Source organism: Polypterus senegalus, chromosome 2 (genome assembly GCF_016835505.1).
Source record: "Polypterus senegalus isolate Bchr_013 chromosome 2, ASM1683550v1, whole genome shotgun sequence".
Taxonomy (NCBI): Eukaryota; Metazoa; Chordata; class Cladistia; order Polypteriformes; family Polypteridae; genus Polypterus; species Polypterus senegalus.
In genome coordinates this window covers 301,755,666-301,770,317 of record NC_053155.1, presented here as the reverse complement: position 1 = coordinate 301,770,317, position 14,652 = coordinate 301,755,666, and the positions used below count along the sequence as shown (strand labels likewise).

General features: G+C 38.6%; 1 protein-coding gene across 2 annotated transcripts in view; it reads right to left on the bottom strand.

The window, feature by feature from the left end:
- The window catches only part of fndc3a (fibronectin type III domain containing 3A), a 378,322-nt gene that overhangs the window by 54,151 nt on the left and 309,519 nt on the right, over nucleotides 1-14,652 (bottom strand). For both annotated transcript variants that reach the window (XM_039745857.1, XM_039745858.1), the window contains 2 exons: nucleotides 8,303-8,441; nucleotides 5,273-5,341 (listed from right to left, as the gene is read on the bottom strand). In XM_039745857.1, the coding sequence (XP_039601791.1) occupies nucleotides 5,273-5,341; nucleotides 8,303-8,441 (208 nt within the window). The remainder of the gene's footprint in view (nucleotides 1-5,272; nucleotides 5,342-8,302; nucleotides 8,442-14,652) is intronic.

Here is a 14,652-nt window from a genome sequence, read left to right as displayed (position 1 = left end):
CGATGTACGTACTTATTTCGATGGTATGACGCCACTGTCAGCCGCCATATTGAACTTTCCAACGTCACTAATTTTCCAACTTCCCGTGTAGGTAGAAGGCTGAAATTTGGCAGGCTCATTCCTTACAGCTTACTTACAAAAGTTAAGCAGGTTTCATTTCGAAATTCTATGCGTAACAGTCATAACGGTCAACAACGTCTGCCATGTTGAACTTTCTTTTTTATGGCCCCATCTTCACGAAATTTGATAGGCGGCTTCCCTGCGGTAATCAAAACCAATGTACGTACTTATTTTGGTGGTATAATGCCACTGTCAGCCGCCATATTGAACTTTTCAACGGTCTTTGTTACTTATGGGCCCATCTTCAAGAAACGCTAACTGAATCCTACTTACGTACATATATACGTCCACAGCTTGCTACTCGGTCACCGTGTGAGGCGGTGCTGGGTCCCCCATCCCAACGCCTCCCACGTTGTTGGCTGCCTGCCTATATAAGGCCGTCCGTCGCTCCAGTCTCTACAATCCCTTCCTTGCTTCGCCACGGGATTCACATCTCCCTGCTGATAACTATAGCCTTTTTATTTAATCCACGGCTTCTCCGCCGTTTTATTGTTCATTTATTACAATTATAGTTATTGTGTAGGTATCTTAGACTTACTTTACATTGTTCAGGTACCCATTTCCTTTATCATTCCCACCATACCCCCATTAACATGTCTATCGAGGTGATCATCATCGATCAAAGAGCTGTCACTTACAGAGTGGTTTCCATGCCCGGAGATGGCACCTACCTTTTCCATTCTCTTTGTTACATATTGCACGGCCATATCTGGCTCACTCTTGATATCCGGAGGAACACTGTGTCTTATGTATTGAATGACAGGGACAGGTTCAAGGTGTGGACTGATGATGGTACAGGAGATAATTATACAAGCCGGATTCCAAAAAAGTTGGGACACTATACAAATCGTGAATAAAAACTGAATGCAATGATGTGCTTGTGCCAAATTCTAATATTTTATTCAGAATAGAACATAAATCACAGAACAAAAGTTTAAACTGAGAAAATGTATCATTTTAAGGGAAAAATATGTTGATTCAGAATTTCATGGTGTCAACAAATCCCAAAAAAGTTGGGACAAGGCCATTTTCACCACTGTGTGGCATCTCCCCTTCTTCTTACAACACTCAGCAGACGTCTGGGGACCGAGGAGACCAGTTTCTCAAGTTTAGAAATAGGAATGCTCTCCCATTCTTGTCTAATACAGGCCTCTAACTGTTCAATCGTCTTGGGCCTTCTTTGTCGCACCTTCCTCTTTATGATGCGCCAAATGTTCTCTATAGGTAAAAGATCTGGACTGAAGACTGGCCATTTCAGTACCGGATCCTTCTCCTCGCAGCCATGATGTTGTGATTGATGCAGAATGTGGTCTGGCATTATCTTGTTGAAAAATGCAGGGTCTTCCCTGAAAGAGATGACGTCTGGATGGGAGCATATGTTGTTCTAGAACCTGAATATATTTTTCTGCATTGATGGTGCCTTTCCAGACATGCAAGCTGCCCATGCCACACGCACTCATGCAACCCCATACCATCAGAGATGCAGGCTTCTGAACTGAGCGTTGATAACAACTTGGGTTGTCCTTGTCCTCTTTGGTCCGGATGACATGGCGTCCCAGATTTCCAAAAGAACTTCGAATCGTGACTCGTCTGACCACAGAACAGTCTTCCATTTTGCCACACTCCATTTTAAATGATCCCTGGCCCAGTGAAAACACCTGAGCTTGTGGATCTTGCTTAGAAATGGCTTCTTCTTTGCACTGTAGAGTTTCAGCTGGCAACGGCGGATGGCACGGTGGATTGTGTTCACTGACAATGGTTTCTGGAAGTATTCCTGAGCCCATTCTGTGATTTCCTTTACAGTAGCATTCCTGTTTGTGGTGCAGTGTCGTTTAAGGGCCGGAGATCACGGGCATCCAGTATGGTTTTACGGCCTTGACCCTTACGCACAGAGATTGTTCCAGATTCTCTGAATCTTCGGATGATGTTATGCACAGTTGATGATGATAGATGCAAAGTCTTTGCAATTTTTCGCTGGGTATCACCTTTCTGATATTGCTCCACTATCTTTCTGCGCAACATTGTGGGAATTGGTGATCCTCTACCCATCTTGGCTTCTGAGAGACACTGACACTCTGAGAAGCTCTTTTTATACCCAATCATGTTGCCAATTGACCTAATTAGTGTTAATTGGTCTTCCAGCTCTTTGTTATGCTCAAATTTACTGTTTCCAGCAGCTTATTGCTACTTGTCCCAACTTTTTTGGGATTTGTTGACACCGTGAAATTTTGAATCAACATATTTTTCCTTTAAAATGATACATTTACTCGGATTAAACGTTTGATCTGTCATACGTTCTATTACAAATAAAATATTGACATTTGCCATCTCCACATCATTGCATTCAGTTTTTATTCACAATTTGTTTAGTGTCCCAACTTTTTTGGAATCCGGTTTGTACTACACAGGAGCACTATAAGAGTGAAATGCTTAAGCCCTTCACCTATGGATCTGCATGTGAGTTGATGGATGCCGCTGAATTGTTCGGTTGTCACTTTTAAATATTTTACACCTTTAGACAACCGCCAATGCCTTTTAAACATCTTAGATTCACAGGAGACGACTTCAGTAGTGGACACTTTCATGTTTATGAATGTTTAAACTCCCAAAAGCTGGACGTGAAGTTATCGATGAAACCGGCTGTATACTTACAACGCTTGACAGATGCTGAATGTCTCTTCAACACAAATCCTACAAATACTGTCGTAATTGAAACGAACCATGAAACTCAAACCGATTATGACAGCAGCAAACCAAGCTGTGAGATTTGAAACAAAGTTACTGTTCACATGGCCAACTGTACGTTGCATGCTCAAGAGTAAGCTCAGCGCACAGCTTGGTCATATTACAACCAGAGGGCCGAACTCACAATGTGGTATACAAAGGGATCCTTAACAAATAATTATTGGTATATTTTCCCTCAGTTTAAAAAGGTTTAATTTTCTTCTTAATAAAAATTTTAAGGCAGCACTTTGCCGCTGCGAAGCGCGGGTATTTTGCTAGTTCTATTACTAATTTTAAGAGTTGCAGCATTTTATATATGCTTGAAGAAATATATTTCAATGAATCATTTTTCTTCTGAAATGATGTTAAAAATTGTAAAGGATTACCCCAACCAAATGTCCAATTCAAAACCTCGATTCTGTTTAAAATGCCCTCCAAAGGCAATGGTTTATTTAACAATATTTTAGAAAAATATTCATATGGTTGGCATATTGTGAGCATACGACTGTACATCTGACATATGGATTAAGCAACACGAGTAAATCAAAGTTTTCATCATTAATATTTTGATATTGTTTGCTCTTTCAATACTGGTCACCACTGAAGCTTATGGTGTCAGGAACTTAGTTATCTCTGTTATCCGGAGCATACCATCTGGACTTGAAAACAGGCCATCCACCTGAAGCTAAGCATATTCTGGCCTAGCCTGTACCTAATAAGAGACCAAACACGAAAAGTTGTGTTGCTGAGGTCAGTGGGGGCGCTTACCCTGTGGTCTAAATGTAAATCCCAATGCCCCAGCACAGTGACAGGGATACTGTGCTGTAAAATCTAGATCCTGACTCTCTGTGGTCATAAAAGATTTCTAGGCAACCTTCACAAAAAGTAGGGTGTATCCCGATTTCCTGGCTAAATTACTCACCACTTTTAGACAGATTTTTATTCAAATGAAATGTACTACATTCTCTAGAAATGTACCCTAGCATTAACAAAAACACAATTGCTTCTACAATAAAATAAAATGAGGAATAAACTTGGAGGTCAATCATCACTCCGAAAGCGGACAGTAGAGGTATATATGTGTTCCAAATTTCAGGTCAATAGGTCAAATGGTTTTTTGGAGTAACCTAAAATGGTGAAAAGGTCAGCCGTAAACTGACAGCAGTTTAAATTTTAAGTTTAGGTTAACAAAAACTGAAAGAAATGAAATATCAGAATATATCAAATGGGCCTTCTTCATCGAACAACTAATAGGTTACAACCTACAGATGTTCTGCAGCAATGAAAGTAAATGAAGCCTTGCAAGTTGAAGTAAATGATTACTTAAAAACCCTCCTGTCTGTCTTAAAGCAGAGTTGTAACAGACTGTGTTACTACAGCATCTGAAGTACTACTTGGACAATATTCCAGTGATAATGGCAAGAAAAAGGTAATTAACAAATTAAATGAGACAGACTTTTATTGCCCTTGGAAGTGTAGGCCTTTCATTTAGAGAAACTGCAAAATAAAAATCAAAGTGTCAGTAGGTACAGTGGTGTCATAAGTAATCCAAAGGTAATTGGAAAGTAGAAGAAACTCTGATAGGAAGAGATCTGGCAGAACCAAAGTCACAACCCAATCAGAAGACAGGTTTCTGAGGATAACGAGCTTGACTGATCAGCGCCTCACAGCACAACAGCTTCAATGATAGCTTAACAATGCAGGTTGAAAAAAGCAAGACTCACTTTGTACTGTGAAGAGGAGACTTTGCGCTGCAGGTTTGACATGACGAGTGGCAGTAAGACAGCCATTCCTTTAAAGGACAAAATAAGGCCTTGAAATACCGGCTGTGTACTACTGCAGACTGGAAAAAAGTCTCACTGACCGATGAATCAAAAATTGAAATCTTTGCTTTATTGCGCAGGGTGTTTGTATGCCATCGAGTTGGTGAAAGGATGGTCCCTCAGTGTGTGACACCAACCATCAAGCATGGAGGAGGAAGTGTGATGGTCTGGGGTTCTTTTGCTGGTGACTTCTACAGAGTGACTGGGATTCTGAATCACAAAAGTTACCGCGGTTTGGCTGTTATATCAGCAAAAGGTGGCTATTTTGATGAATTAAAATTTTGAATAAACTTTTGTATATAACATGATTCCTTTACTTATTTTATTTGCTATTGTTTATTTGTTCTATGCCTTGATTACATTAAACATTAAGATAATAAAAACAGGTGTTCAAAAACTTTTGAATGGTAGTGTACTGTATGTAAGCTTAGTAGAGTGAAAACTTGGATGCTACATTTTGCGCACTGCCATCTTTTACTGAACAACTGTGCCGACAGTAAGCTAACATAATCACACATCATTAATGGCCACAAAATGCCAGCACTTAAAAAATGAACAAACTCTTTCTTGACAATAAAAAAATCCAAAGGTATTTTATTTCCTACCATCATTTCCTTCTGCCATCTCGAGGATGTACTTTGTGATGACTGCACCGCCTTCATCCTTTGGTGGGTCTAAATAACGAGAAAACAAGCAACATAATTTAAGATTATGTTCAGCATCAAATGGAAAAATATTTTAAATTGTTTTATTTAAAGTTAACCTACTGTATCTTCTGTTTAACCTGGAAATAATACTGTACATATGTGAATGAAAAAAGTATTGTCCCCTCCATTATGTATGGGGCAAAGACACATTTTTTCTTTGATACTGTATCTACCATTGCTGTGTCCCAAACATTATAGTGCCCTGAAATGGGAGCACCATGTATAAAAAAGTGTTGCCATTTCTTCATGCTTTGACGGAAATGTATGAAAATACCTTTAAATTAAAGTCTGCCATGTGCACTTTATTTTAGATAATACTAAATAGTAACTCAATATTCTGTGTACTTTAAAGTGATACTAGTTTAAATTAAGATCAAAAGTGGTTTGTCATAGACAACATGCAGCCAAAGGTTTAAAGTGCCCCTCTATGATCAGAGAGTTTTATTCCATATTACATTATTTTACTCAAAACAGGTAACTAAGGGCATTCTGTTTAAGCTATTCAAGCCGGTTGACAGGGAGAAAGCATTATTGCCACATAAGCGAAGTGAGAGTGAGAGGGAGAAGGCAAAACTGAATCGGGAAGAGACAAGTGGAGGCAACTCAGGCAGACTATTAAAAGAGATGAGGTGCACCCTGTGGTTTCTGTGTGCTATTTAAATTTAAACTGTGCCTGAAAAAGATTGTATCCCATGTTTGGAAATTACATGTTATTATTTTGGAACCAAATACTGTGAGAAAAGTATAAACTTCTGGCAACTGCACTGAAAATTGAAGCTAACATATGGATGGACGAACAGATGGACAACATTGCTCTTGCTTGCACCTGGGGAAAAAACACTTCCCGCACTCTTAAAATGCATCGAATGCAGATGCCCCGTGACTGCATCATGCTATGCCAGGAGGTTTCCTTCAAAATTGTATGATTGTGAATGTCTACCAATATCAAAAGAAACTAAGCTATATATACACACACATACACACATATATATATATATATATATATATATATATATATATATATATATATATATATATATATATATACACATATATATATACTGCTCAAAAGAATTAAAGGAACACTTTTTAATCAGAGTACAGTCAACCCTCGTTTATCGCGGTTAATCCGTTCCAGACTCTGCCGCGATAAATGAATTTCCGCAAAGTAGCATTCTTTATTTATAAATCGAATATTTTCGCAGTTAGAGCATAGAAAACCTGTTTACGACCTTCTAAATACAGTAATCCTTCCTCGATCGCGGGGGTTGCGTTCCAGAACCCCCCGCTATAGATGAAAATCCGTGAAGTAGAAACCATATGTTTGTATGTTTATTTTTATATATTTTAAACCCTTATAAACTGTCCCACACTGTTAACATTATTAGAGCCCTCTAGACATGAAATAACACTCTTTAGTCAAAAGTTTAAACTGTGCTCCATGACAAGACAGAGATGACAGTTCTCACTTTCTCACAATTAAAAGAATACAAAATATCTTCTCTTCAAAGAATGCGTGTCAGGAGCAGAGAATGTTAGAGAGAAAGAGAGAGAGCGCGAGAGAAAAGCAAATAATCAAAAAATCAATACGTACTTTTGGGCTTTTAAGTATGCCGAAGCACTGCGATAAAGTGGCATTTTTTAGAGGAGCGTCCGCATCCTCTAGGCAAACAGCCTCTGTGCAAACAGCCCCTCTGCTCACACCCCCTCGTCAGGCAGAGACAGTGAGACAGAGAAAAGCAAACAATCAAGCACCATGCGTGAAGCATATCGTATATCATTGAGGAGTTTTAGTTAATACGTAATACATGCTCTGATTGGGTAGCTTCTAAGCCATCCGCCAATAGCGTCCCTTGTATGAAATCAACTGGGCAAACAAACTGAGGAAGCGTGTAGCATAAATTAAAAGACCCACTGTCCGCAGAAATCCGCAAACCAGCGAAAAATCCATGATATATATTTAGATATGCTTACATTTAAAATGTGCGATGGAGTGAAGCTGTGAAAGTCGAAGTGCGATATAGCGAGGGATCACTGTATTACTATAACATATGAAAGCATTTTCTGTCATTATTACTATAACATATGAAAACGTTTTCTTGTTATTATTACTATAACATACAAGAGCATTTTCTGTTTTAGCCGTGTGTTCAGCATTTCTTGCCTCACATTTCCTCTGTCATTCTATCTTTACCCAGATCGTTATAGACACGGAACACACATGAAATTTGAAATTACGGCATTTAATTACCTATATAATTCTTTACAAACACATCGCCAGATAAACACTCCAACACAGACTTCAGGTGTGAGGATTGCAGCAGGGCAATGTCTTCATCTGACTGAATGTGGGGATTTAGCAGGCTGCATTCTGCTAATCTACACATTTGCAAAACAAAAGCGGGCTACTAGCGCAGTGATACGGAGCTACAAGCATCTTGGCATACGTCAGGAAAATTGACTGAGGCCAGGGACAATGAAAAAAATCGTAAACTTCAGGGATTCTAGATGTCAATTTTTAGAAAGATGCGTCTGGAATTGCAAGTTTTTAGACCTGTTTCCTGCTGTGTGTTTTAATCTTGTTTTTATAATGGATTATATATGAACTTTTTAACTGACACTCACGTTATGAATTATTTATTTGAAGACATCTACACTGCAGTTTGGAAGCTGTTTGCTTGTTTTCTAAAATAAAGCATGTTCACATCACCCTTGCCAACTTTGGGTGTTCTCATTTGCCTGGTTGCATATGTTAATTGGCGTTCCAAGTTCAAGTGGATCCTAGAAGCTATTAAAGAGTGTGGAGCTGACCCAGACTGTCATATCAGACTATCCGTTGGTATAAAAATTTGCAATGACTTAAACATTTTATGACATAAATGCACAAAAAAAAGTAAAACAAAAATGAGACTACTAATGCAGACTTACCCCAGGTTATCTTAAAACTGTTGGCATGAATCTTCCCCTTAAGAACTGGCTTAGAAGGAGCCCCAGGTTTATCTGGGCTAGTGAGGAACTCTGCTATCTCACTGGGGTTGCTCTTCCCCTCTGAATTATAAGCAATAACCTACAGGAAAAAAAACAAAACAAAAGAATTGTAAAAGATGAACTGTACCCTGCATCAAATGCATAGTCTAGGTATAATAATCATAGCCAACAAATTCAAGTTCAATTATGTTTGTAGATCTGTATTACATACAGATGATGATAATCGAGGACTTATTTTGCCTTTTTCCAATTCGTTCTGCACCAGTCTATACTCATTATGTATGTCTGCCAGAAAACATTTGTGAACCCTTTGCAGTGACGTGAATTAAATTTTCATAAAAATGTCATATAATCTTCAAATACTTTATAATAACAAACACAATCTTCTTAACATAGTTCTGAACACATTGTTTAAAAATACCCTGAAAGAGAGCTGTGATCGTGCTCACTGTAACAGTGAAAAGAAATAAAACACTGAATAATAGGCAACATGGAGAAAAATAGCACAGAGTTTTACAAATCCAAACAATTACAAGGGTAGACATTTATAGATGGTAGTTGGGGTACAATCAAGCAAAAAGGGAGGTCAGACTTTATTATTTGCTCATGGGTTTTAAATACTCTTTCTCAATAAAACAAAGGTAAGATGCCCACGAATGAAACTTGGGAATGTTACTGGACGGGTGTTAAGATAGGCAACTCTGCACTTTTGTCCAGGCCTTTAAACAGAGAAAAAGCTTACGGGCCAATGTAACGTGGAGCCAGCAGATGGCAGCAGCACAACATGATAGCAACAAAAAAATCTTGGGATACAAGAACTGACAGATCACTGAGATTAGAGTGAAAATGGATGCAACCTATCAAAGAGCTCAAAAACTGTGGCGGTGGGAAACTGACAGTATGTACAGTAGTCTGGTGAGGAGAAAGGAGAAACAAAGGTCACTTTTAAAATGTAGTTATCTGACACCTGTGCAGATAAACCATATCAAGCCCAATACGTGTTAACTGCTGTGTGTGCTGTTCATACCCCCTAATCAATACACAACTGTCATAATTTTGTGTCAGTGTTTTTCCTCTTCAAAGCTGATGAACAGGAGAAGCTCTGTATTATGAATTTCTTCCATTTTGTGAGGGAGTTTTTTCTGGCCTTCTTAGTGAGTCAAGGCTTGGGGAGGCTGTCCAAAAGCAGGGCCTGCTAAAGCCCATTGAGGCATTCCTTGTGTGAGTTTGAGCTATAAAAGAAATAAATTGTTGTTGTTTTATTAGTATGTGTATACAGACAAATTTAATTACAAATATTTATCCTAATTTCAGTTTTCATTAGTCAATGTAATGGTATCACATACTGTACAACTCCTGCATGTTACTGATTTACAAGCTATGAAACTAATTGCTGACATTTACAGAAGTTATTAAAACTTAAAAGTAAATTCCAAGACAAAGGTTTTTCTCATTAGTTGCTATGTGAATGAAAGTGTCCTGAACATTCTATCAAAGAATTTGTTTCAGTTTCCAAAAGCAGGTGCATTATTAGCTAGGCCAGTTCCCTAATTCCTCTATTTCATATTGGATGTCATCTTTGACTAGTTTATCTCTGCCGTATAGAATTTCCTCTAACTCCATTTGCACAAAGCATATACCTATTCAAATTTAAATCGTTTACTGAGCACATCTAACTCGTTTAAAATAGTCCAAAATATTTCCAGGACAAGATCCAACCTGCGAACGCTGCAATTGAGCTCTAGCCTCATTGGGTCACATGTTTTTGGGAGTGCACCAAATTAACATCGTGTAAGACGCGCATCCTAATTTTTACAAAGAAAATCGTGAAAAAAGTTTTGCCCCGTGTACGACGCTCATTGTGATTGTATAGGAAGCATTTAGAGAGAGCGCAAGCACGCGAGAGAGCGCAAGTGCGCGAGCAAGTGAGCGAGAGAGAGAGTGCGAGTGGGCTTGCAAGCAAGCGAGCGAGAGAGCGCGCGAGTGGGCAAGCAAGCGAGCGAGAGAGAGTGGGCAAGCAAGCGAGCGAGAGAGACAACGCGAGCAAGCGAGCAAGAGAGAGAGCGCGAGTGGGCGAGCACGAGAGAGAGAGAGCGCGAGCAAGCCCAAGCAGAAGAAGTTTCCTTGTGTAGGTGACGCTCACCTGATTTTCTAATGCTAATTTTCGGGAAAAAATGTGCGCGTGGTACACGGGTAAATACGGTACTCCAGTGATTGGAACGTTAAGGCATCTGTTTCAGTCGGTTTATGAAGAGAAAAGAGTAATTATACCATAGAATCAAAAGATGTTTCAATTAGTTTATAACTTGGGAAAGGAAAGCAGTATGAGATGTGCAAAAAGATCAAAGTCTTTGAACAGAGTCATTCATCATAAGGACAGCCAGCCATTCAAATGTGTACAATATCACATGACCTGACGCCCCACATGAAACTTTAACATAAGTATGAGTTGTCCAAGGGAACAGAGGGGGCAACAAAAGTGGAACATCACAGGAAGCAACGTCAGAGACCATCTGATCTGGACATCACAGAGCATACCCTATGCATAACACAGATTACTAAATCAAAAGAGCAGCCCAGGACAACATCCACCTTTGACAAGGCTGATTCTCAGTAAGTTTTTTTAAGACTATATCCAGACTTCTGCTATCTATTTTATATTCTATTATAACTTTCTTCTATTGGTGGTATTTTACTTTAATAAATACCATGTTGCTCATACATTTCTATTACTTTGTCTTTATATCTTAATTGACTGAAGTAAATATTATGGCACCTTGTGGGGGTAGACTGCTGCTTTCTTGTCCATGGGGTTATCAAGGCTAAGAAGTTGCACCTCAATATGCTTAAGAGTTGTCCTCAATGTGAAGAACAACAACAGTTGAAGAAAGACACTGTTTGGTTGGTAAATGGCATATAAATAAAAAGGTGTTGAGCCTTTGTATGTAGAAAATGTTCATTAATGCTGATGTTGAGTCCGTATGTGGAGTACTAATAGTAAAAAACATTTGGCATCACTCTTATATGTACTTAGGGTCCAATGTAGACTATTGCAGAGTGACAAAATTGGGCATCACTCACATCATTATCTGGCTAAGATCTCTGTGTGTTTATTATTCTTAAGGTGCAGGTGTAGAATAACCAATTAACCGTCTTAGTAAACCTCAAAAATCTGACAATAATACAGAATACAAATAAAATAAAGGATGTGGTTTAAATAAACACCTGACAGAAAAAGTATAAATGATATACTGAAACATCTTAGCTATCAGAAAACCATACAAGCGTAATGACAATCTTTTATTTGTAATGTCTTTTATGTGCATACCATGAAAGTCTGTCTGTCTGACTCAAGGCTGCAAAAGGCAAGGGCACCACCAGCATGTTACAAGTCCGATACGCCACCTCCAGGACAGACTGAGAGCAACACTGGCAAACTGTGCAAATTCTCAAGTGGAAATGACGAATGGCATGCATTGTACAAAGAGATCATCTTTTTTCCAAATGAGAATAGAACCATATTTCTTTTAAAAACTGAAACTATCAGTAGGCCAGTCATGAACTTCTAGCTCATGAGGTGGAAGCATGTTGTTTCAGACATGGCTCAGACAAATGAGGTTTGGGTTTGAGGGCTACCAGGGGCCAATAGATTGAATTCCAGCCCGTAATGTCCAAGGCTTGGCTAACAGGCACCAAGAAAGGGGGGTTTAATCCACTTCATACCCTGGAGTACTCTTAATTTGCTGGAGTAAAGGGACAAAGAATGAGGCAAACATGAGATGATTAAGAGTTCAGTATTAGGGAGGTGGACAAGATGGTAAGCCACCCCACCAGACAGGCAGGGTATTCCAGACTTATTGAGGGAGCTTGCTGTTTTGTTAATTTGTACTTCATTACTCCTCCATCTGTTTATTTCTTAATAAAGATATAATTTTAGCTTGCTTTTTGTTCCTTGATGTTGTTCAGGGGGCGGAAGGTATGATATTAGGGACCTCTCCTATCACATTTGAAGCAGAAACTTCGACAGCCTAAGAAGAACCTGGATGCTATACTGGGACAGCTTAGCTATCAGCTAAACAAATGGGCTTAATGGACTGAAAAGTCTCCTCTTACTTATCAGATTTCTAACGTTCTAATGTAAGAATTATTATAAATGACTTAATGCAAAGCCTACGCCTAACATCACACAACAATAAAATCTTAGAATAAAAAAACAAAATAACCCTATTTGCCCTAATAAAATCGTATCTACTAATAAAGCTACATCCCCACACTTTCACTAAAAAGACCCACAGTTTTTACCTACAGTAGGCAGATGAAAAATTAGAATGACAATGCTCTTAGTTTTTTTGGAGTATATGCCTCTTTCTGGACGCTTTGCATTAGTTGGTTTCTCAAATCTTAAGTTAAATCAAATACTTCTCCCTTAGCAAGGAATGGTGGGAGAATGCTATTCCACTTAGGTGTGTGTTTGTCATGTTCATTTGCACAACTTGAGTGGAGGACTGTTGAAATAAACTACACTTGCACTTTAAATGAGAAAATAATAAAATTTAGTTTACATTGTTAAGAACTACACATAGCAGAAAAAGTAACTTTATCAAGCAAAAAATCCATTAAGTTATCTGACAATTCACCAATTACTAAAATAAAAATGCATTGATAAAATCTTATAACAAAAATGAAGGGCGGCATTCAGGATTGTGGAAACTACAGAGAGATAAAGTTGATGTCACATACAATGAAAATTTGGAAAAGGGTTATAGAAGAAGGCTTAAGGAAGAGACCACCACAGACAAGGAGCAGTTTGGTTTTATGCCAAGGAGAGAAGCAACTGATGCAGTCTTTGCATTGAGACGGTTGATAGAGAAACATCAAGAAAAACAGAAAGGACTGCATATGATGTTTTTTGATGTGGAGAAGGCTTATGATGAAGTGCAATGTCAAGAGGTCTGGAGGTGCATGAGACAGAAAGGAGGACCAGAAGTGTCTGAGAATTGTCCAGGATATGGGAGGGAGTGAGAACTCGGGTTAAAAGCAGTATTGGGGTAACAGACATGATCCCATTTAGAGGAGGTCTGCACCAGGGGTCTTCTTTAACACTAGAATTACCAGAGCCTACGAAAAAACTCGTAAATCCGTCCCACCTTAAATCGCTTCTTAAAACCGTTCTCACCTCTCCGCCAGCGTCTTTTGTTAATCTAAATGTGCTGATAAAAGAAAACCTGCAAGTAGCTGGCTATTCCATCCTCCCACCGACCGTGCACAAATTTCTCCCAGCTCATGCCTTGATTGATTTTCTGGGAGTGAAGTGGAGTTTTAGAATGGAAATAATAGATTGTTGTTTGGAACACACGCATTTCATGTCTGTTCCGTTTCTACAGTAATCTGTGTAAACACATTGTTAAAACAGAAACGTTTTTTATATTCTAGTAGTAGATGACAAAATGTAGACATAAACTATATAATATAATAAAGTCTGAAGTCCAAATATCAAAGAAATATTTTCACAGAAGGTACAAATCTAACACAACAATTGCGCTTTTATTCAAAAATATAACTGCACAAACAAAAAGCCGCCTTAACATGCGACATTGACACATGTTTATTATGACTGCCTCCGTGGAGCAATAGAATCAGCTGCCGACTGGGAATCAGAAGGTACTGTAAACTGCTCTTAGTCTTACTATTTTACTAATATAAATAATATTATATTTCTCTCTATGCTGTGGTTTCTATTATACACCTGAAAGTAAGAGACAATATATGCGAAAACATCATTGCACAAATGCAATATTATTTGAAAACAAACAGCGTCCGATCAGCTGTAAAAGTATGGCATTTCTAAATGTTTGCTTTTTTTCATTCAGTCTGATTCTCTCAGTCAGACTGTATATTTGTCTCTTATTCAGTGTACGCAAGAACATGCAGGTGGCCAGATGCTGTATGCTACAACATGCTGGCGGTGATCAACGCACATTTTATAAAAAGAAAGAGAAAAATATATGTTACGTTTTGAAGAAATCATTTTATGACACGATTTACCTTTATTTATTTACTTACTTCCTAAAGCCTAAAGTCACAAGTAGTGTGCATAGGGCATGCTCAAAAATGTGTGTAATGCCACGAAAAGTGCCTGCTGAAACTTTAGTATGCAAGCAATGGTATGTGCATTCTTGCTCCGATGTAGAAGGGAGCTGAGTTTACCTCTGTTACAGCGCGTCTATATGAAAACAGCAGTATCAGATGCGGGGGTGGGGTGTGTTTGGGCTCGTAAACGCGGCTGAGAT